Raw genomic sequence first — 21,553 nt, 5'->3', positions numbered from 1 at the left:
CTGCCTGCCTGCTGCACCCCATGCTCTGTTTACCTGCTGCTTCTTCAACAGGATGTTGACACTGGTGAGATCTTTTCCGTAGTCGTCCGACTGGATTTGGCTCTCCAAACCATTCAGCCACTTATCCAGGTCTGCACAGCTCTGGGTAAAAAGCTCTGCCTTGTTTGCATCGAAGAGACGCTGAGCCTTGGTCTGGGTGGTGGATTCAAGCTCGTCCCACATTTGGTGGAGACCTGTCAGCTTCTCCTTCACCACGGCCTCAGTCTCTGGTTTCTCTGCAATGAGCTGCATTCCCTCCTGCAAAGCAAAGAGCAACCAAATGGTACCTCCTTGGGAGCACTCACAGCCCGTTACGGCAATTATCCTGATTAATAAGCACTCAGGATTTCTCATCTGCTGGCAGCATCAACCACTCATTTTCTGTCTCCAATTATCCAGTGATTCCTTCCAGAACATCAGCTCCCAGGTCCCTCTGCTGCCTGGAAGAGGGATTTTTAGCAATGGGAAGGTCAAGCAATGCCTCCTTTCTCTTCTCCATTGCACATGCTCCCCGAAGGGAGCTCCTGGGGCCATGGCTCAGGCAGGATGGAGCAGGGAGCCAGAGCTGCACACACGGCATTTCCTGAGGCCCCAGCTCCTTTGGGCCACATCACCAGAGAGCCATGAACACACAGCATAACGCTGGGAGAGTTTGGGAAATATTGTCTCCATTCTAATTATCCCTATCTTTCTGTTCAGCTGGGTGCAGATGGGAATGCTGCCCCCAACGCAGCACATTCCATATGAATGTTAATCCAGGGACTGTCACAACTCTGTACACAACCCTGCTCCTTTGCTGCAATCTGATTTTTCAGAGGCAAAGGAGAAGGATGTATTAGCATCACTAAAAAGGAACTTCCAGTACCAAGAGCAGCCTTCTAATTACACCATTAAAGGGTATTGCTATTTGTAGATCACAGAAAAGCCTCTAATGGGATATGGAGTGCCAAAGTGGGAGAGGAAATGAGCAATTAAGCTAACTTACACTGAACAGAAACCCACTGTCAGAGCTAAAGAGGAGAATCCTCAGTGCTCCAGAGCTGCACAGGAGAAATGGGGGGGGGGGGAAGTACAGCTCATCACAGCATATTAAGGCTTCAAATAACTTGATACAGAGCTGTGAATCTTAATTAATCCCAAAACTGGATGTTCTTTACCTCATGCCCTAATTTTGCATGGGCAAAGGCAGCTTGGCTATAGTTATGACTGAATGAAAGCCAACTTAGCAGCACAGAAGAATAAACTCAGCTATTCTCTATATTCTGTTATTTCCCAGGAAGTGCTTCTACTTCATTGGCTGAAATCCCAACACTTGCCCCACTTACCCTTTGGATACAAAATTTAGGCTCTGCCTTCTTTCTGGCAGATAGGAAGGACTAGACAAAACTAAACTGGTACCTTAGCCAATGTCTCAGTGAATGTCAGGGATAAAAGTCTTTTAACATCAATGAAGAACAAAATGGGTTGGATGGAGACACAATGCACCAGAAATCTCCTTTAGCCTCAGCTCTGGGGTGATTTAAGGACCAGTTTTGCAGAGGAACAGATCCCATCTCTGTGCACAACCACCCTGGACAAAGATAAGGGCATTTTTTGGATGTTCTTTACCTACCTTTTCAATCTTCTCCAGCCACTCTTTGTTGGATGCAAGCTCTGCCATGAATGCTTGATGCTTCAGCCACTTGCTGTGCAGGTTCCTTGCCTCATCGTAGGACATATCCTGGGCTGTGAGCATCTTCTCATTGATCCAGAGGGAGAGCTGGAAAGGAAAATACATGGGGGTGTGAGGAAACATTCCTGGTGTGAAATAATGCAAAATGCCTTCAGATCAAGGATAAAGAGATGCCTCTACAGAAGAGTTGTGTGAGATTCAGAGACTGCTCTTACTCAGGAATTTACTCAGGGTTCAACCAAGGATCTGCCTCTTTAACAGTTCAACTCTAACATCCATCTCCAATACATAAATAACCCTTGATTCAAGCAGAAAGTAATCACCTCTATAATAAGCAGAATCAAACACACAGGTTCAACTGCAAGAGAAACAGGGACATGTGTACTGCTTATTGGTCAGATGGTTTTGTGGAGGTTCTTAGAGATGGTTTTGTACCATTAATACACAGCACATTTGTACCTTTTCCCCTCAGTCTTTTCTCTGTATAGGTTTACATAAGTAATTTGTTTATTTATCCAATCTCCAGGAGTGTTTTGGTGCTGGAGACTTTCCTTTTCCCATTATATAAAATCCAAGACTGTTTTCTGTCTGATTTTCAGCAAGTACAAAGGCACTGGGGACAATTTCCATATCACCATTAGAGAAAACAAATACTTTAAGAGACAGTTGATTTGCCAAGTGCAAATGGAATGTGAAAATGATCCTAGCAGCCAACATTGCATTTCCTCCCAGGGTGAGTCTGACTGCCTCATCTATCCCTGAGGTGTGGATAAAAACCACATTCACAGGAATGTTTACAGAATTTGAAAAGGTCCATTTTCTGCATATTTAGAGCGGAAAATGTCAAAACAAATCTCAGCTTGGTTTCTAGAACAGCACTTGGGTGAGCAAGCAGCCCAAAAAGGAGAGGAACAGAGGCCTCTGCTGTGTGCTCAGGACACAGGGCAACAAATTCCATTTATCACTCATGAGCCTCTTTTCAACTGCCCCTTAAAATTTCAATTGTCCCTGTAAATGCACTTCTCCCCAAAAAGGGAAAACTTATCAGAACAATCAGAGAAACTCCTTATTGGATCTTCCCATCAAGTCTAAACAGAAAATTGCTCATGTTAGTGAAGAGCTCTGTAGGTACAAGGTTGCATTAGAACAGGCTACTGTGCTGCTGAACAGTCAAAGTCTACATGGAGATTAAGATATAACCCAGAATTAGTGGTTTTACTCTTGCCTTTCTGGGGAGGGGACAGCTGCTCTGCTCTGCAAATTGCACTGCTTGGCTTTCACTGTTTGCTTTTACTCAGCCACAGCATTAAGGCTTCTGGGGATTTAAAAGTGCTTCCCAAGGAGAGGCTGGATCATTCCTGTTACCAGCTGGGGAAGGCAAGACGGGGACAACATGTGGTTCACAGCCAGGGCCTGCTGGGATAAACCCTCAGAGCACAGAAATGCAGATCAAGTATTTAAGGGCTCATTGCTAAAATCTGGGTTTTGCAACCACTATAGGCACTAAAAACCAGTACCTTGAGTGTGAAAGTAGATTTTCAAAAAATAATTTAGTTCCCTAAATTGCCTCAAAAGCACAGTTGGAGTATTTATTTCTCCAAAAGTTGTTAAGGCCAGGAGAGGATGAGGCTTCCTCCATCCTTTGCGCCTTTACACAAGACCCTGTTCCTGCTCTTGGCTGCCACTCTGCAGTGCCAAGCCTGCAGGAAGGAAGGGAAGTGCAGAGACAAATCCTTGTGAGCCTGGGGCAGCAGCAAGGCAAGGGGAAAGGCTCTGAGTGCCACTGCACTTCCCAGACTGTGCCAGGAGCCAAGCTGCCAGCCCATCCTGCAGGGAGGCTCACACAGCAAATCCTGCCAGCACACTCTGGGAGAGGAACTTCAGAGTGCAGAGTCTTGCCAAGAGCTTTCACCATGTCCCTGGAGAAATGAGCCCAGACAGGGCTGGGGCTTCCAAGCACTCAGAGGGAAGGTCAGCTGTAAACTCCTCCCTCGAAGGTGAGCTGAGAAAGAGCAGGAAGTCAAAGAAAACTAAATGGCAATATTTATCACATCTCCTGCAGTCAGGATTGTCTGCTGTCACTATTTCCTTCACTTGGCAAATTTATTTTACACATTCATATTGATGAGTGCAAGAAGCAGTCAGAAAAGCAGTGTTCCAGGACTAACCTGTGACAGTGTTTCTGCTGTTTTCCATCACCTGTGACCCCAGAGCGGGGTTGATCGCTGCTGGGCTGCTGTGGGGAGCACTGTCCCACTGCTCTGGGGGACAAGTGCCACTGACCCTCGTCCCCAGCTCTGCAGGAAGGAGTCAGGGGCAGAAGGCCACACTCTCAGACACCTCAGTGAGGGGTGACAGTGACAGTGTGGCTGCCCTGGGAAGGGAAGGGCTGCAGAAAATGCTCTGCCTTTCCTCAGGTTACACACAGATGGGAAGCTGTTCCTAAGGCAGCAGCAGGCAGGAAGGCCAAGGGATCATTGTTGGGTGAAATGGGGACTGGCTCAAAGCTGCTCCCTAACAATTCCCAGCTTCACAGGCAGTGCTAAGGAAAAAGCCAAGGGGGAGGTGTTGCCTTGGCTCCCTTCCACCCCACAGGACAGTGCTGCTTCACCACAAACCCTCCAGCCCAAAGGAGGTGTCAGCAGGCCCCACACTGACGTAAATTTTAAGTTTTCTCAGGAAACAGCCCTTCAATTATGACCAAAGTTAATGTCCTCTCAAAGAGAATTAGAGAAATCCCTGACATTTGGGTAATTCTAAGTTTGTATTTGAACAATGCAGTCGAGACATCCATGTTTTAGTGGCTGCAGAGAAACAAGGGAGAGGAAAGGCATTAAGGCAGCCAACACTAGAGCTTTTATGCTTTCCTTTTTCTTCCAGTGATATAGGGGGAATAACCAGATCCTAGGGAACACACCCACACTGACACTGAGGCCAGGAGAGCCCTGAGAGCCAGAGGATCTTTGAACCAGAGCTGTCACAGAGGAAGGAAGGAAGAAGCTGCTGCTAATAACAGCAGACTTTTTGCTAATCTGTCATGTTTTAACTACCAAGGAAGAAGCAATTGAAGGCAAGCTCATGGACAGCTTATGCAACACTGGGAAACAGATTGAAACCAGGCAACCAAGCAGCAAATATCACTTCCCCAGTTTCTGACCAAAACCTCACAGGCAAAGCTCTTTATTATCTGCCAGTACTCCATGAAATAACCTGAAAATTACTTGATTAATTCCTTGTGCTAGGAACAAGAGTATTCTAAACTTTAAAATGTTGTCTTCAGTGTAAACAGTCCATGTAAGTGATTAGAAAATCTGGAAAGAATTTCTTTTTTTCAAACGTTATAATACTTAACAACTTTAAACACATGTAAACTATCAGGTAAATCACACATAAATGACACAGCTTAATCTTGCTCCTTTTTTATTCTTAACCTCCTATTCTTCTGATTAATGTTTGCTAGAAATCACTTGAAATCCCCTGCATCAGGCCACATACATCTGTACAGCTGTAGACAAAACTCTTAGTAAGTATCCTGCTAATCCCACTACATTCCACATGGTTATAATTTCTATCACTGCAGAAAATCTTCACTGCTTTTGACAATTTTCTATGTCTTTAGCTTAGATGACAAAAGAAAATCTGGTTCATGAGAAAATAAAAAACAAACATTCTTTTTTGCAGTGGTATGGTCAGGGGTTTTTTATGTTTACTCCACACTAAATACTGCTGGATGACTGAGCATTCCAGCCCTCATAAAATATGGAGTAAGAATGCTCCTCTGCAGGATGCAGCTTTCAGCAATAAAAGTGAAAGGGCATGATTTACCTCTTGGCAATCCTGAAGAAACTTTTGGAGATCCCTGTTATCTTTCAGTCTCATCAAAAGTTCACTGGCTGCTTCACGGTTCTTCCTATGTCTGGTCAGAAAAAAAAAACAGTAGAGAAAGGAAATGAAATAGGCATTTCATGAAAACTGTCACTGCTGGTTCCTGGAGCCTCTTACTGCTGGTAAGTTTGTGGTGTGTGTCCTTTGCTGCCTTTCAAAGGACATTTTGGAGTGTGTTATTTAATGGGCTCACTGAAGTTCCACATCTCCTTGTTTTTGTGACCCGTTAAATACACACAGAACATTCTGAAGTCAGCAGGGTTTCACAACATGCTATGGACAGAATTTGGCCCACTCATTTCAAACTCACAGGAGAGTTCAGGCTGTTTGCCAAAACACACAAGCAAACTGCAAATTGCAACAGTGAGATGAGGTTGTGTGGCCCTTGCAGGGTGCACCTGCTGGAATGCTCTTTGTAAAACACCTTCAGCACCTCCTTGTCCTGCACAAAGCTGAGCTGGGCCACAGAACCTTCCCAAGGCTGTGTTTAAGCACGTGCAGCACCCCTGTGAGGTTCTGCACACAGAAGCTTTATGGAAGCACTTGGAACATATTTCTCAGAGTGTTTAAGAGCAGGAAGAAGAGAAGGAAAGGTTAATCCAGAAGGCCTAATTTGATTCACCCCCGTTTGCCCCTTGAAGGATGAGTCACGCTGGCAGTCCCAAGGGTGGTGGTGGTGGGTCCTTCAAATGGAATGGGGCTGATTCCCAAGGCACCTCTGGGCATGTTTTTAAAAATGCTTTATTTGGAGTAGTTATCCCTGTCCTTCCATCCTTTCATTATTTATGAGGCAATTTACAAGGAAGAGACAGAGTAAAGAAGACAACTTTTATTTACTGTTCATTGTGCTAAGCTGATTCCTATTGCACTGTGCAGGGGTTTAAAGTGAAATATTGCTGCTGTTTGTAATAAGATAAATATGGATTGAGAGTTGGAAATTATTTTAAAGGGTGGCAATTTATAAGATGAGCTCAGCACATGCTGGCAAAAGCTAAATAAATCCATGTTAGTGGAGATCTCCAGAGACTCATGATACTCCAGAAGACCATAAATCACATGTTGATGACAACTGGATTATGACACCACTTTTCCTGATCTGCAGTAAGTTACCACAGCAAGCTCTCTGGCACCAATTTAGTGACTGCAGAAACACAGGGAATACTTGGAGACACATTTTCTATAAAAGCAAAAGGTAGGTAGAGGAATAGGAGAAACCCTTTAGAGGACTACAAATTGCTTCTCTTTGGCCTCAACAGCTGCCTTCAATCAACCAGGCAAGCAGCATCTCTATAGGTGTAGTCAAGAGAATGATTTATGGATTGCATGGCAAGGAAGACACGTAGAACCATCAAAGCAACAGCCTGGAGTCCAAGCCCAGGTGAGACTGAAGTTTTGACAGAGGAACACAAAGGAAAAGACACAAACTGTGCCTTAGGAAAAACCTCTCTAATGAGGCAAACATCCCTGGGTTTGATTCCACTCTTTCTTGGCTGGCTTTTATATGCCTGGGCAAACACACTGCATTACTCAGGTTGTTAAAATGAAGCAAAGAACTGCTTGGGTGATTTTATCAGGCTGATTTCAGAGATTTAAGGCTAGATTGCATTACAGACTCATGTATTCTGGAGAGGACACGAGTTAGGAAGTTTAAAGGAGAACTTTCATGGTGCTTGAATAGATTTGAGATAAGTACAGCAGTTCTTATGTTGAAAAAATCCAAATTTTAAAAAACTAATAAAAATATCTCCCATGGAGTGTTGGAAATACTGACTAGAATAACTTTGCAGGAAACCATGCAGGGACATCAAACAGATGATGCCATAGCATAACATTTATGATCTCTGGTGCTTACAGCTATGTAACTGTACAAGGTTGTTTTGTTCAAAATGACCTGGAGTGAGACTGGACAATGAGTTTTCTCTGAAGAACAGGGCTGAACCATAACAAAGTAGAAGCATTTTGAGGATGGGCACTGCTGGAACAGACAGGAATTCCTGTGTTTTCATCACTGAGTTTTTAATGAGAGTAAAGGATTTTAAGAAGTTATTTAGTCTGTTCTCCTGCTCCAGACTAGCTGTACTTAAATATTAATAACTCCTTGTTCAAATATCCCTATATTCTTTTAAAGAATTCCCAATTAAGGTTGTCAGTGACTGCTCTCACTAATTTGCCAGAACAGTTTGTGGAAGAATATTTTGTTCTGCAGACTCCAGTTATTTAGAATGGCTTTGAGTTCTGTATCACACATAGAACTTACACTGTAAGATCTGTTCAGCACAAGGAGGTGTCTGACACAAATTAATCCAGAATTTGTCCGGTGTCCCCAGGTTGACTCCCAGAGGCCCCTGAGAATGCTGACAGTGCTGAAAACTGACAAAACCACTTGTGGTTTAACTGTAAGCCTGTGGGTTTCAAAGCCTGTGCAGAAATAATAAATCTTACACATAGTATGAATGCAGCTGACTGCTGGGAATCCTGAGATATATGAAAGGCAGTTTTAGCTTCTTTCATTGCTCCAGCAAACAAGGCAGTCTCCCTTCTGAATGGGCAAGAACAAAACTTACTTCTGTTCTCTGTTGAGCAGAAAGTTGCACAAATACAAAAGTTGATGTAAAACAGGCTCAGATCACAACTTGTGCCAGATCTGCCACTGTCCTTAGACTAAATCTCCCTTGCAGAATCAGAGGCCATGAGCAGGCACATGGAGAGGGGCAGTTCCCCAACACTCGTCCAAGAGAAAATGGAGGAGAAACTGCTTTAGTGAAGCAGAAGTCACCCAAGCAGGGAAAGCTGCACAGGGAGATCTGCTTCTTTCCCAGCTGGAAAAGCTAGTTGGTGACAGCTTGATGCAAACCCACCTTCTCCTTCCCTTACCCTTACTCCATGTCCTTATGCTCATTCATTCTTGCTTGTGAACTGCACTAAAAGGTTGTGCTGAAGTGTTTCTTTCCTATTGCACTTTTCTCCTCCTTGTGCCATCCCTATTGAGATGGGAACCATCCCAGGGCAGGGCCAGGGGGGTCTCCTCAGGAACAGCTCAAAAGCACCACTGCAAAACCCACTCTGAACAATACCAGAAACTACAAAGAGCTCCCTATGGGAAGTACGGAGCCACAACACATATTTGTGCTTGTTTGTTTTGGTCCTTTGTTAGACATCCAGGTGGAGTTCAGCTGGGAGAGCCACTTTTTATGCAAGCAAAGAGGCTTCCTTTGCTACCCCTCCCAGTGCAGGCAGCCCCAAGGCTTTGTTCTGGAGGCTTATCAGCCCCCCAGACCCGGGGCGCAGTCACACGGATTTCCTGGATAGCAGCTCCGGATGGTTTTTGCAGCGCTCGGCATAAATAGCTTTGGAATGGAGGAAATGCTCAGTTCCAGGAGGAGCTCCAGCACACGTCCCCCAGGCAGGACAGCAGGGACAACGGGGCACAGAGGAGCAGCTGCACTGGGGTGACAGCCACCAGAGCCTCTGCAGAGCACACAGGACATGGACTGAAGCTGTCTCCCACTCCAGCCACTTCAGACAGGGCTGCAATATGCAGCTGGCCATTTGCTATGATATCCTCGGATGCTTTCTTTTCATTCCAAAAGCTGAAGAAAGAGGACACCTGACCAGAAGGCTGGGATCAAGCTCTCCTGCTTTCCTAAGTGGATGGGAAAACTAGAGCAGAGGGCCCTTAGAGAGTGTAAATAATGAAAATCACTGTACTAGTTGTGCCCTTGATTATTTTCATATAATCTCTTCCTGGCCTTTGCAGATTCTCTCTCGGATCTACAGCCAAGCTGATGAGAGAGAGAGAATGGAAACATGGGGTACCCTGGGGGTTCAGCTGTCAGAGGCCCTCAGCAAACTCTGGGAACAGGAAGAGCTGCCTTTCCTGAAGCCATGATGCATGGCTGAAGTGGGTGCACACACAGTGGGACATCTCTGCCCAAACAGGAAAGGTACAACATTTTCGGAGCTACTTCAGTTCAGTTTCTCCTTGGAGATGAAGGCACCTGGAGAACCTGAGCTTACCAGCTGTGGGGGGATGGAAGTCTGATGGGAGGCTCATCAGTGACATTTCACAGCTCACTGCTGTGTTCTGACACTCACAGTGCCTTGAAAAACTCCACTGTTATCCAAACCAAAAGCAGAAAGAACAACAGCCATCAAAATGGAACATTTGGGTTTCAAAGAAAAAGAAAGTTTTAATGTTCTATATAGCATCCGTGCCACAGCCAGAGAGAGAAAGCAAAGGACTTTTTCTGGGATGAAAGACACACTTGTACCAGTGCTTCCTAATCTGATCTCAGAGGGGCCAGACAAGCTGGAAGAGGTGATCAAAGTCGAGTGGGTGGGGTGCATGTAATGCCAATTACACTCTTGAAGAGCCACATTCCTTCTCCAGAGGAAGGACAGGAATAAGTTATTGTAATTACACCAGCTCAGAGGCAGCAGAGGAAACAGACTTGTGGAACCAGAGACAGCCAACTGCTACAGCTCCCACCAGAGCATCAAGTCTGCTCATACTCCAAGAATTACAAGGCAATGCTCAAACAACCAAATTCTGGGTAGGGAGCTCATTACCTACCAAGCCTCTAGAAAGTAGGAAAGATATTGTTTGACTAAGATTAGCCTGGTGCATTCTTGAAACATGACAGCTCCTATTTTTCCACGAGACAAAGAAAACAGTCTGGAACAGACTTCTTCTAAGCTGTTCCTTTGCCTTTGAATCCTGGTAAAAGGGCATCTCTCAGAGAACAGAATTAAAGGAGGAACAGCTACATTGTACCATTCATTCTGCCCTTACCTGTCATCAATTGAGTCCACTTTCTCCTGGATTTTATCAGAGTTAATGTTCCCATCACTAACGAGCCTCCTGCCTGTCTCCACAACTGCATTGATCTTTTCTTCATTGGCATCCATGGTGGTCATGAAATCCTCCTGCTTTTTAATAGCAGCTTCTGCTCCTTCCAAGGTGGTTGGCATCTCCGTGTGTGCCAGAACATACTCCTGGGATTAAAGAAATCAGAGAGAAAATTGTTACACTCAGGCTATGCTGCTGCTCCAACAACAGACACCTCCCAAGAGCAGTTTGAAGTAAAATACAGTGAGAAAAGGGCAATTTGTCTGCTTGTGGCTCTCCCGCCAATAGACTTGGTCTGTTAATTGCTTGCAGTACACAGTGCCAACCTGTAGAAATGAAGTCAGGTATATCTTGACCACTTGCCTGGTTATTAAGGAAAGCTTCTGCTTGCTTGGTATCTCTGAGAAACAGCTGGTAGGCATGAGACTGGGAAAGGAGATTTTGCCTGTTCTCCCACATTTTGTGAAGCTCATTCCATCCGGTGTCCAAAGCCTGCAGGCGCTGGCGTAGGAACATGTACTGAGCATCAGTTTGCCCTTGTGTCACCATCTCACCCATGTCCCTCATCTTCTGATAATCTTCCTCGTAGTTGTTGATTTCATTCTTGATATTCTCGTGCTGAGTGAGCAGCTTCTCAGCCTCTGTCAGGGTGTTGGGCATATCTTCGGAGGCAATTGCAGTCTGTGTTCTGGAGAGCCAGGACTGGAAGTCATCCAGATCTCTCAGGAACTGCTGCAGCTTGCTGGCCTCTCCCAGGGACTCTTCCCGGTTCTTCAGGGTGGTCTTCATTTCTTCCCACACGTCATTGATCTCTGCAAGCCGTGAAAGGATGGCTTGTGCCTGGTCAGGATGCTCTGATTCCAGCTTCTCTGCCTCCTTCTGCAGGTCACTGAGCTTGGCTTCGATGGCCACCAGGTCCCGTTCCATGCCCGTCAGCTTCCTCTGCAAGGCCATCACTCCAGCCAGGTCGTTACCCAGATCTTGTGTGGACTCAATCACTTTGGTCTTTTCCCTGATCCAGGATTTGGTTTCATTACATTCAAGATGGTAGTTCTGGATACTCAGAGCAGAAAGCAGAGCATCCTTCTTCCTATCTACCAGTTCTCTGAACTGGCTCCACCTGAAATGTGTGAGGAGAGGAGAGCAGAGAAATTGAGATTTGTGGGAAAAGGATGTGGCAGCATTGCTGAGTGAGCAGCTGCTCTCAGCAGCTTGGTAAACCCAGCTACTCAGGGTTTCCTCAGTCCTTCCCACACCATCAGTATTTCTAGCAAAGCAATCATTAACCCAGATATGGTGTGTATTAGAATGTGACAAGTACCAGCACCCTCAGTATAATTTTTCCTCAAGTGAAAAATTGGCAGTTACACCAACTTTTCACACTCCCTTGGTTCATTCTGAAGCTAAAAAAGGCAGGAGTTTACACAAAACTATATTGATTTCTTTTTTATCATAGTAATTATTACAGTCAATTTCCAGCTCTCAAATCAAGGTGCTGACACACTCAGCGCCTGTTTAAGTCAAGAGCAAAACTCCACCTGATAATCAAGTATTTGAAAGGCACAACTCTTTCCTCTTGAAGCCTTAAAGATACTTCAGGTAACAGCATCAGAATATCTTAAAAAAGCCTACTTAAGAAAATCAAATGACCCCACCATACTTGTTCCAGCTGGTGTGATGTTCCTGAGCACAAGGCTTTCACTTACCTTGTGTTGAGTTTATCTTGCTGTGCTTTGATCTTCTCCCCGGGGTGGCCACTGTGCATCAGCTGTCTGGCAATCTGGTTCACCACGGCCACACGGGATGCCTGGTTGTTCATCTCTGGCTCCAAGCTTTCAAACCTGGAGTGGGAGAAAACAAACAAACACAAGATCCCCCAGGCATTAGAGAATCTGAGCCACAGGCAAGCTGAGAAAGGTAGCTGGGGTAAAACACTTCCACCCAGTATTCCCCAAACTTCCTGGTAAAGGCATTCTCACCTGTGCTGGATCACTTCCAGGTCCTCCAGCTTCTCTGGAATCTGCATATTATTCAGCCACTTCTCCTTTTCGTCGATCCAAAGCTCACAAGCATCTGCCTCGCTGAACATCTTGTAGAGAGCGAGGGTATCCTGCAGGGCCTGTTTACGCAGCCGGGTCAGCTCAGCAACCTCTTTGTATCTCTCCTCGATTCCGGACAGCCTGCCTTGCACATCCGGAGACTCCGCGTGCTCCTGTGGCAGGGCCTTGGCCTGCTCGTGCAGAGAGTCGATGGTCGGCCGGTAGCTCGCAATCTCTTCAGCCACATCTTTGTGCTTCTTGACCAAGGACTGAGTGGAATATTCATCATGGCCAACATCGTTGCTGGAGACAATCTTGAGGATGTCCAACATCCACGCATCAATATCGTCAGCATCGGCCTGGAACTGGTGAAGGAGAGAGGCTTCCTCCAGCCGCTTCTTCCTAATGGCAGATAACTGCTCCAGGTTAGCCCACTGCTCCCGGATATCCTTAATTCTTTCTCTGATCTTCTCAGACCCAAAATGCTCTTCCGCGATCATGTCTTCACCTTCTTTTATCGCCTGCTGAAAGTGGCCGCTGCGGCCGCTCATCTCATCCTCAAACGCCTTGTGTTTACTCAAGAGTCGGACGACACTGGTTAGGTCCTTCCCGTAGTCATCAGATGACAGGATCTGCTCCTTCTCCCTGATCCAGCCCTCCTCTTCAGCCATTTCCCAGAAGAATTTCCAGAGGCGCCGGGACTCCTCGAGGCGCGCGCGGCGCTCGGCCGCGAGCTGGCAGAGCTCCTGGTAGCAGAACTCCATGTGAGCCACGCGGTCCCGGATCACCTGCGGGTCACAGGGCTTGTAACCTGCTCGGACAGAGAACGTGTGTTACCACCTGGCCTCGCTCACTCCCATCCCCACAGCTGGGGGGGAGCTGTGAAATCCTCTGAATTCCTCTGAATTCACAGAGCTCTGAATTCCTACGTGCGCCAGCTACGAGGTTTACGTGAAAAAATCCATGGTTACTCTAAGGAAAGTGAGTGGGAAGTGTTCAAGCTCCACCACATGATAATGCAGATCAGAAAACACTATTCTTTCCAAAAGACGAAAAAAAAAAAAAACAAAAGGAAAGATGTTCATGACTGCTTCCAGTGAGACAAAATTCACTGAATTCAGATTTATACACGACTGCACAAAATGGATATCATTGACTCTGTTAACAGTGCTGGGTTCCAGGGAATTGCTTCCTTTTAGGATAAATCAGGACACCATCAGACTGGGTCCAACTCTCTGTGAAAATGTTTGCATTAGGAACACAGCATGGGGAACTGCGGTGACCTCGACAAAGTCACAGCAGCTGCTGCTAAGGAGTGTGACATCCCATGCAAGGCACAATGCCACACTCAATTCCTGAGCAGGCTCCTGGACAAATGAATCATTGAAATGCTGAGTAGAGAAGGAACAAATGGGGCTGGATTCTCTCATTCTGGTGGGGAATTTAGCTAACCTATCTTGCAGAACTAATGAGTGCCACAGATAACTCATAGGTAATCAAAAGGGGTGTGTTGGGTGCTGGTTACCTTCTCCATCAGTGGCAAACTTCTGAGCAGAGGCATTGACCCCTCTCACTCTCTCAGCCTGAATAGCAATGTCAGCTTCTACCAGAGCGTGTTTCTGCAGCAGGTCCTCAACTCCCAACAAATGTTTGCCATAGTCTTGGGACAGTAAAAGCACCTGAAGAAAATGAGAAAGACAAGTAAAACAGGCTGAAGGCCATAAGCTGTTTGCTTCTTTGGGACTCCAGGCACTGTTATCTGTAGGTACTTTAGGTCAGAGGAACTCCAAGCCCGTAAGGACAGAAATTTCAAATGCAGAGACATGGCTGATACAAATTTGAGCCAGCAGTTTTGAAATCACTGGCAACCACAAAGAACTTGACTGCTCTTTAATGAACTTGCAGTCTAGGATGCTGAGACGCTGAGTTAGCTCAGCAGGGCCAAGGAGCAGCACTCAGCCAAGGTGCTGTGAGCTCCTGCTGAGCTGATTCTTTCCTCCAACAGCTTCCAAGTTCTGCTGGCTGATGGACAAGTCATGGTCCTTTCCCTTCCCGGATCCCAGGAGAACAGACAGGAAGAAATTCAAGCTTTTTTAAGCAGAGAGGTGAAGAGGTGATTTGCTCCCCATGTGAATCATGATGGAGAGAGATTATTTAATTCCATTTTACCAAATCTGTCATCTTTACCCATGCACTATGAGCAAAACTTCTGGGCTCTATGAGACAAAGATGAAGCTGGAAAGTAGCTTTTTATAGGAGTGAACTTGTTCTTTTTCCTTAGCTTGGTTTTAATTTTTATTGTTAAAAAATCATAAGGAATTTGTTCACTGCTCCTGAATGTGGATCTTCTGGGTCTCTTTACTAAACCAGAGGGACAAAATGAATGTTAAAACTTGACAGAAAGGGACAGGTACACCTCTGAGCAATATTTGGTCTGCATTCTCAAAGGACTTCCACCCACCTTCATCTCGTCCATCCAGTCCATAATGTACAGCATTTCCTGGAAAATCTTCTGCAGCCCAAGGTTCATCTCCAGGCGCTGTCTCCGTGCCCGGAGCAGCTCCAGGAGATACTCCCACAGGCGGATAACATTGTCCTTCCTTGCAGTGATGCGTTTGATGTCGTGGTAGTTTTCGGTCTCGAGCTCCTTCGCCACTGCCACCACGGCCTGAACCCGCTCCTCGTACGCCGCGATGTCCGTCTCGATGGCCTCGTGCTTCTTCGTGGCAGCCTCCACTGCTGGGAGGTCAAAGCCAAAATTGTCCTGCAAAGACAGAGGCACTTCTTCAGGAATGGCTGCTGAGGACAAAAGGCTCACTGCTCAACCTCTGCTGTCAGCTCTGACTTGGCAAAACACGCTTGTTAGCAAATCCGGGACCTCAAAATGCTCCCAAGAGTCTTCTTTAAATAAAATAAGAGATGCCTCTGATAATAAAGAACCACTGATAAAATCAGAGATATTATTCACTGCCTTTGGGGGAAGAATCACATGGCCATCAGGATTAGTCCAGGGCTGATCTAATATTATCATCTCTAATATTAAACAATAAAATTAACTCCTGGGCTAATTTCACCAAACTCACCAAAATATTCAGATAAAGAAAATATTGACTGTGGCCAGTTATTTCCTCATCAAATTCTCCTGACCACAGTCTGGCAGGTTCAAGGAAGGGAATCCCAAAGGTATAAAAGTGAGGATGTACAGTACTTACACATATAGAGTAACTAAATACAATAAATAAATATACACATACATTAAAGTAGTAAAATATGAAGCACGGGGAAGAAAATGTTCTCCTTGCAAGAACTGCATCCTGTAATTACTCATGGGAACCATTTTAGTCACCCAGACAATTTCTGAGAGCAGCACCTGAGAAACGAGACGTTGATTTTCACTCAGCCAAGTTTCTCTCATAGCTGCCTTGCGATCAAATCTCCGTGCAAGTTGTTCCAGTTTCTCTTGTCTGATGAGCTCATTTCGCAGTGCCAGTTCTCTTTCATGTTCAGCTTTTTCCAGTCTTTCCCAGGCCTGAAGATGTGGAGGAAAAACACATGGCTTCTAAACAACACATTCTTACAAGATTATGATAAATCCCATCTCCTTTGCATGAAATCAGGGCTGAAGTCACTACAGGCAACTTTCACCAAACTGGTTCAATTATTTATAAGCCCATAAATCCAGTTTGCACTGGCTGGCCCTACACCTTGTTTGCTAATATAAACACATGACTTAAAATCTGTTCTCAATTAATCAGTCATTTTCTGAGCAAGTTGTTTATCCCAGATTAATTTTCTCTCGTCCTTTCTTAGCCCCCTTCCCAACAAAGCCTAAGGAAACCACCTGGCTTGAGTGTGTAAGAAAGTGTTTATTAAAAAAAATAAAATCTCCTGAGTGCTACTCCCAAACAAGCAGGGTCTATCTTCCTCCTTTAGGAAATGGGAATTAGAGATTCATGGCCTCTCACCTTCAAAATCAACATACAACTGTCGTTCTTTAATACACTTTGGAAAAGAAAACTGCAGAATTTTGTTACTTCTGATGCTTTTAAGTCCTTTATTCCCCCCAACCCAGAAGTTATTCATATGCTTGATGATAATATTACAAAAATCAGCAGCCTTAGAAGCATGTTGGAAGTCAGCTAATCACCTCTCAGATCTTCTCACAGACAACAAAAAACCCTCAATTAAACACAAACTAAATCTAAATCCAAACAGATGTGAAACTGCCTGAAACACGACTCTTTTGGGCATTCCTCCTGCAACCAGGAGAGCTGAGCAGTTTGCTGCTCCCTGGGATGAGGCCACAGACACCCACAGCAGCTGGTCTGGGATTGCCAAGCATGATCAAACACAAAGGAGAAAGCTGCCAGGCTGAAGCTGTTTGTTATCCTTGAGAGAGCCTGTCAACTCTGCTGTGCTCAGCCCTGCCCTGCCAGCTGCAGCTGCAGAGAACAGGCTGCAGGACCCCAGGGGGATCCACAGTGCCCAGGGAGGGCCCTGGGAGGTGAAGGGGAGGGCACAGCACCTACTGCTGCTGCCTTCTGTCACTTCTGTCCAACAGCCAGGACCACGAGGGGCAAGGCAGAGCTGGCAGCCCCAGGAGCAGAAGCTCCTACAGATGCTGAGGACACCCCAGGCCTGGCTCAGGGTGATAAATCCGAGCTACAGGAAAAGGTCACCCCACCTCACCCATCCCTTACAGCCCCCACATCAAGGCTGGAGATCACAAATGTTTTTGAGAAGAGCAAAGGTTGTTGAGAGAAAACAGCCATATCCTGAGTCACAGGGGAGGAGCTGCTCAGTTTACCTTGTTAATGTCAGAGATGAGTTTGCCCTCCCTTGGCATGTACACTTTCTGATTGTTGGCTCTCATTTTGCTTTGGATGGTAAAAAGCAGCACTTCCAGGTTTCCTTTTTCTGTAAATCTAAACAAAATTTTGCACAAGAATTGAGTTACAATCAAACTTTCATTACTGCTAAGGTATAATCATAGAATCATGGATTGACAGAATGGTTTGGGTTGGAAAGGACCTTAAAGCCCATCCAGTTACACCCCCTGCCAGGGCAGGGACACCTTCCATTATCAAAGCCCTGTCCCACCTGCTCTGGAACACTTCCAGGGATGGGGCAGCCACAGCTGCTCTGGGCAGCCTGTGCCAGGGCCACACCACCCTTACAGGGAAGCCCTTCTATAAAACATTGAATATTGTCAACTACAATAAACTATAATAAAGCACTTGTTTAAAATGCTGACATGGTGAATGGTGCACTCACATAAACACCTCCATCTTGTGTGGAAGCTGGGAGCAATGGAAATAGCCCACACTTCCCCTGGAGCCAGTTGGGGCAGACAGCAAAAGCAACTTCACAGAAGTCAGCTGTCTGAGTGTTTGGATTTAAACCCCTCGGGGGACAGGAAAAGGCTTTTTTTTTAATTCTAGTACGTGCACTGCCCTAGCTCACTCCATCAGCACATGAAATGGAAGTTTTATTTAAAGCCCTCTGCAGTCAGTAAACTCTTCCCACTGTTTTCCCTGTGTTGTATGCCTGGGAAATAAACAAACTCCGTGGACATTAGGGAATAGTCTGCAATTTTAGAAGTCTGGATCCTGTGTAATGTTTCAGGTCGTGATTATTATTCATTAGAACTCAAATTAGACAAAAACAATAAATAGATTTGATATCACAATCCTAAAAGAGGCTTTCCAGAAATAAGTTGCCCCTTTTTGCTTGTATCAGTTTGAGCAAGTAGAGCTGTTTGACAAAGCCAGACACGTTTCCTCTTCATGTTGGATAAGCAGTAGGGATCTTTTAATAGCAGCATTTTGGTATTATCCACTGCTATTAAAAGCACGAGTGGTGACATTACTGTACTACCACAGTATGCTATTACCACTCATATGATAAGAGAGGCATCCCAGGGCAGGGACAGCTTCCAGGACTCCCAGATCCTGCGAGAGGCACGCTCTTCTCTTTGCTGTTGCTATTATCTGCACACTGAACAGCACAAAGCAAACGGGCCCCAAGTAACATCGATGAGTACCGATCAGGAACTGCTCAGGAAAATAAAATCTTAAGCCACAACTAAAATTACTTGTTTGTTTTTTAAAAAAATCAATGAGTGACTAAGCCAACAAGACCACTGACTGTTGTGTTCAGCTGAGATTAAACTCACTTGGGTGGTTTCTCCACTGTGCGGTAAGTGTTGAACGCCTGCAGCTGCTGCTGCACCCCAACCAGGGAGTTGGCGAATTTGCGATTGTTGAGGATGATAATGGTTTGCTCAATCCACTCCAGCAGGTCAGAAGCCAGGGACTCGTATTTTTCTATCATTTTCTCTGTTTCAATGGCATTGTCAAGCACCTGCAGCAGCAGCACAACACACATGAGTCACGAGGGCAGTGCTCTTCAGTCATTTAAATCCAACAAGCCACATAAAAGAAACTGCTGGGAGACTTGAGTTGTGAATCAGAGTACTCACTGCCGGGATCCCTGAGAAATGAGAGCTTGGCATTTTTCAGCAGTAAATTCCCAAGGTCTCACAGCAATGGGGGGCAGAGCTGAGGCTCACACAAGGATTCATGTTCAGTCTGCCAGCTGTAAGGACTGGGGCAATGTCGCCAAAGGACAGAGAATGACTGCACATGTTTTAAATTAGGGACTTTTCCAGAGGAGACAGAGGGCCCAGGGGGTGAGGAGCAGTTAACGAGAAAGGAAAAGTAGCAATGATGCAAAATGAACAAGCAAAAATAAAACACCAGCCAAGTGTTTTCTAATGTGAGGCAGCTGGAAATTAACTACTCCTCACAGTCACATGGGAATATTTAACATTCAAAATATCTTCAAAAGCAAAAAAATCAAAATTACCAGAGAGTGGACTCTTTAAAAATTAACACCCAAGAGGAAAATCAGAAATATTTTGCCTGCTTTGTAAATAATATAATTTAATTTATAATTTAAACTGGCAGACCTTTCCAATACGTTTTCCTTCGACAGCCAAAGCTTTCATCTTGGAGAAGTAGTGGTAATATGTCACCACATAGGTGATGATTGACTTTTCATCAGGGTGATCAACACTGATATCTGCAAACCAAACAAGAGTTATCTCAGCATGCTGAGCCTGCAGGGGTTACACCAACAGAGCTCAGAGTGTACCAAGGATACGTTTGGGAGTCAGAGATGGGTTCAGTGGCAGTTCAGCCCCTAAGGTTGGTGTCCTAATAAAAAGTAAATTTAGCAGCTTTGCACTGGTTCTGGCAGTAGCGAGGACTGGGGCTAAAGCTTGGGGCCTTTGGGCTTTACAGTGAAGTTCCAGACTTTGCCACAGCTTGTGCACAGCCAAATAACTCCTTTGGTGTGTGTGTTGACAGAACTACTGTTAATTGACAACTTCAGGGCTGTGTCAGTATTTGGAGAGAGGAATGCAAACTTAAGTCTGTCCAGGTGAACCTGAGATACAGGTGAAAACAAAATAACTCTCAGCAATTCTGAGGCACTGGAAAATAAGAAAGAAGAAACTTGCCCAAACACATCACTCCTGCCCTGTGACACAAAAGGCTCTTGCCCCAGCACTGGGAGCACACACACTCCCACAGAAGCACAGGCTGAAGCTTCTCTGCTCCTCTGCTTCTCTTCCTTCTCAGAAGGAAGCCTCTGACTGGAATGACTTTATGGACACATGGCCAGGACAACAAACTTGTCAGACAGCAGTAAATAAACACAGGATTAAGGACTCTTGTGCTACTGCTGCTCAGTTTGCTGCTGGAGAAATCTCACATTCTCTCCCTCCCTCTCTGCCTGTATCACCAGGTGAGTCAGCAGCATCCAGCTGCTCTTAGACACAAAAAGCTGTCACAGAAATGTGCTCTGACATGGAGGGGTGGGAGGAAAGAGCCCTTAAGTGCTGAAACTGCTGGAATTCTTACCCTCAGGGTCCAGGAGCTTGGTAAGACCAAGGTGCTGCTCTGCAAGGTTAAAAGCATTCTGCAGATTGTAGTGTGCATTTGATTTCTTCAGCTTGTCAAAATCAATCAGATCAGGCCTAGACAGGATGGAAAATTCTTTAGATTTCCCAAAGCACAGGGCAGCCACCCTCAAATGAACTAAAATCTCCAACCCTTAGAAAACCCAGCCAAGGTTTCACGTGCCCTGTGCATTTCCCAGCAGTGTTAAAGGAATGAAGCAATGCCCAGCACATGGCACAGCAGGACCTGGCCATGGGAGAGAGCAGGGGAGACCTTAACAGCAGGGAAGGTGACCCTGGAGAAGAGAAGAACAAAGCTGAGGTCGTGAGTCTCTCCTCATGCCCATGGAAATGTGCAATCCATCTGGATTAACTCCACCTGAGCTTGCCATGAGCAGCCACCCCAGCCATGGCAGCCTGGCACCACATCTGGCCACCTTTGGGTAGGGATTTCCTTTCCCTCCAGGCTGCTCTGGGTGTGCTTCCCCACTCCTGCCCCTGAATTCCAGACCTGGACATGGGTTACTCACATGGGTACAAGACCAAACCAAACCCAAATAATCACAGGTGTAATTTATGCCCTTGAAACCAAACACAGCCTGTTTTGACTTGTGGTGTGAGAAGCTGCTGCCCAGCCGAGTTCACAATGACCACAAGAGCTGTAAAGCTCAAAATAAGGCAAGTTGCTCTAAAACTCTCAGCAACTCCTCAACTTCCTGCTCTTCAGAGATTTTTTAAAATCGAGCTGCAAGGTAGCTCCAAACCAGGGCAGACACTGAGCCACATGTACCTGTGCTTATGGATCAGTGCATTGAACGCCATCCCATCCCTCCAGCTCGTTGTAAAGTTGTGGATATTGACGTTGGGGTACCTGCAGAACAAAAACAAGGAGAGTGCAATCAATACAGCACCCCCAGTGCAGCTCTACACACTCTGGCACCAAAAGCCAGAGCAGGGAGACATTAAGTTTGCCTTGAAATTGTCATTATTTGTTCAGAATAGGGAGAAAAAGAGTCAGCATATCACTATAAATATTCATGGATTGTCAGATTGGTGTTTATCACCCACAATTAACATCATAAATTCAGACTTTTCTGACTTGTAAA

The 21,553-nt window shown here is 45.6% G+C and overlaps 1 protein-coding gene across 3 annotated transcripts in view; it reads right to left on the bottom strand.

Annotated features, from left to right (window-relative positions):
- Positions 1-21,553, bottom strand: part of SPTBN1 (spectrin beta, non-erythrocytic 1) — a 116,487-nt gene that overhangs the window by 20,228 nt on the left and 74,706 nt on the right. For all 3 annotated transcript variants that reach the window (XM_084203481.1, XM_084203482.1, XM_084203480.1), the window contains exons 6-20: positions 21,238-21,318; positions 20,410-20,525; positions 19,455-19,567; positions 18,660-18,847; positions 17,292-17,409; positions 15,855-16,013; positions 14,946-15,248; positions 14,010-14,163; positions 12,425-13,295; positions 12,152-12,286; positions 10,809-11,565; positions 10,389-10,591; positions 5,537-5,627; positions 1,652-1,798; positions 34-297 (exon numbers count right to left, since the gene is read on the bottom strand). In XM_084203481.1, coding sequence (XP_084059607.1) covers positions 34-297; positions 1,652-1,798; positions 5,537-5,627; positions 10,389-10,591; positions 10,809-11,565; positions 12,152-12,286; positions 12,425-13,295; positions 14,010-14,163; positions 14,946-15,248; positions 15,855-16,013; positions 17,292-17,409; positions 18,660-18,847; positions 19,455-19,567; positions 20,410-20,525; positions 21,238-21,318 — 3,700 coding nt within the window. The remainder of the gene's footprint in view (positions 1-33; positions 298-1,651; positions 1,799-5,536; positions 5,628-10,388; positions 10,592-10,808; positions 11,566-12,151; positions 12,287-12,424; positions 13,296-14,009; positions 14,164-14,945; positions 15,249-15,854; positions 16,014-17,291; positions 17,410-18,659; positions 18,848-19,454; positions 19,568-20,409; positions 20,526-21,237; positions 21,319-21,553) is intronic.

The sequence above is a fragment of the Fringilla coelebs genome (genome assembly GCF_963513975.1).
Source record: "Fringilla coelebs genome assembly, chromosome: 3".
Lineage (NCBI taxonomy): Eukaryota > Metazoa > Chordata > Aves > Passeriformes > Fringillidae > Fringilla > Fringilla coelebs.
The sequence above is the reverse complement of the archived record's forward strand: the minus strand, read 5'-3'. Positions and strand labels throughout refer to the sequence as shown.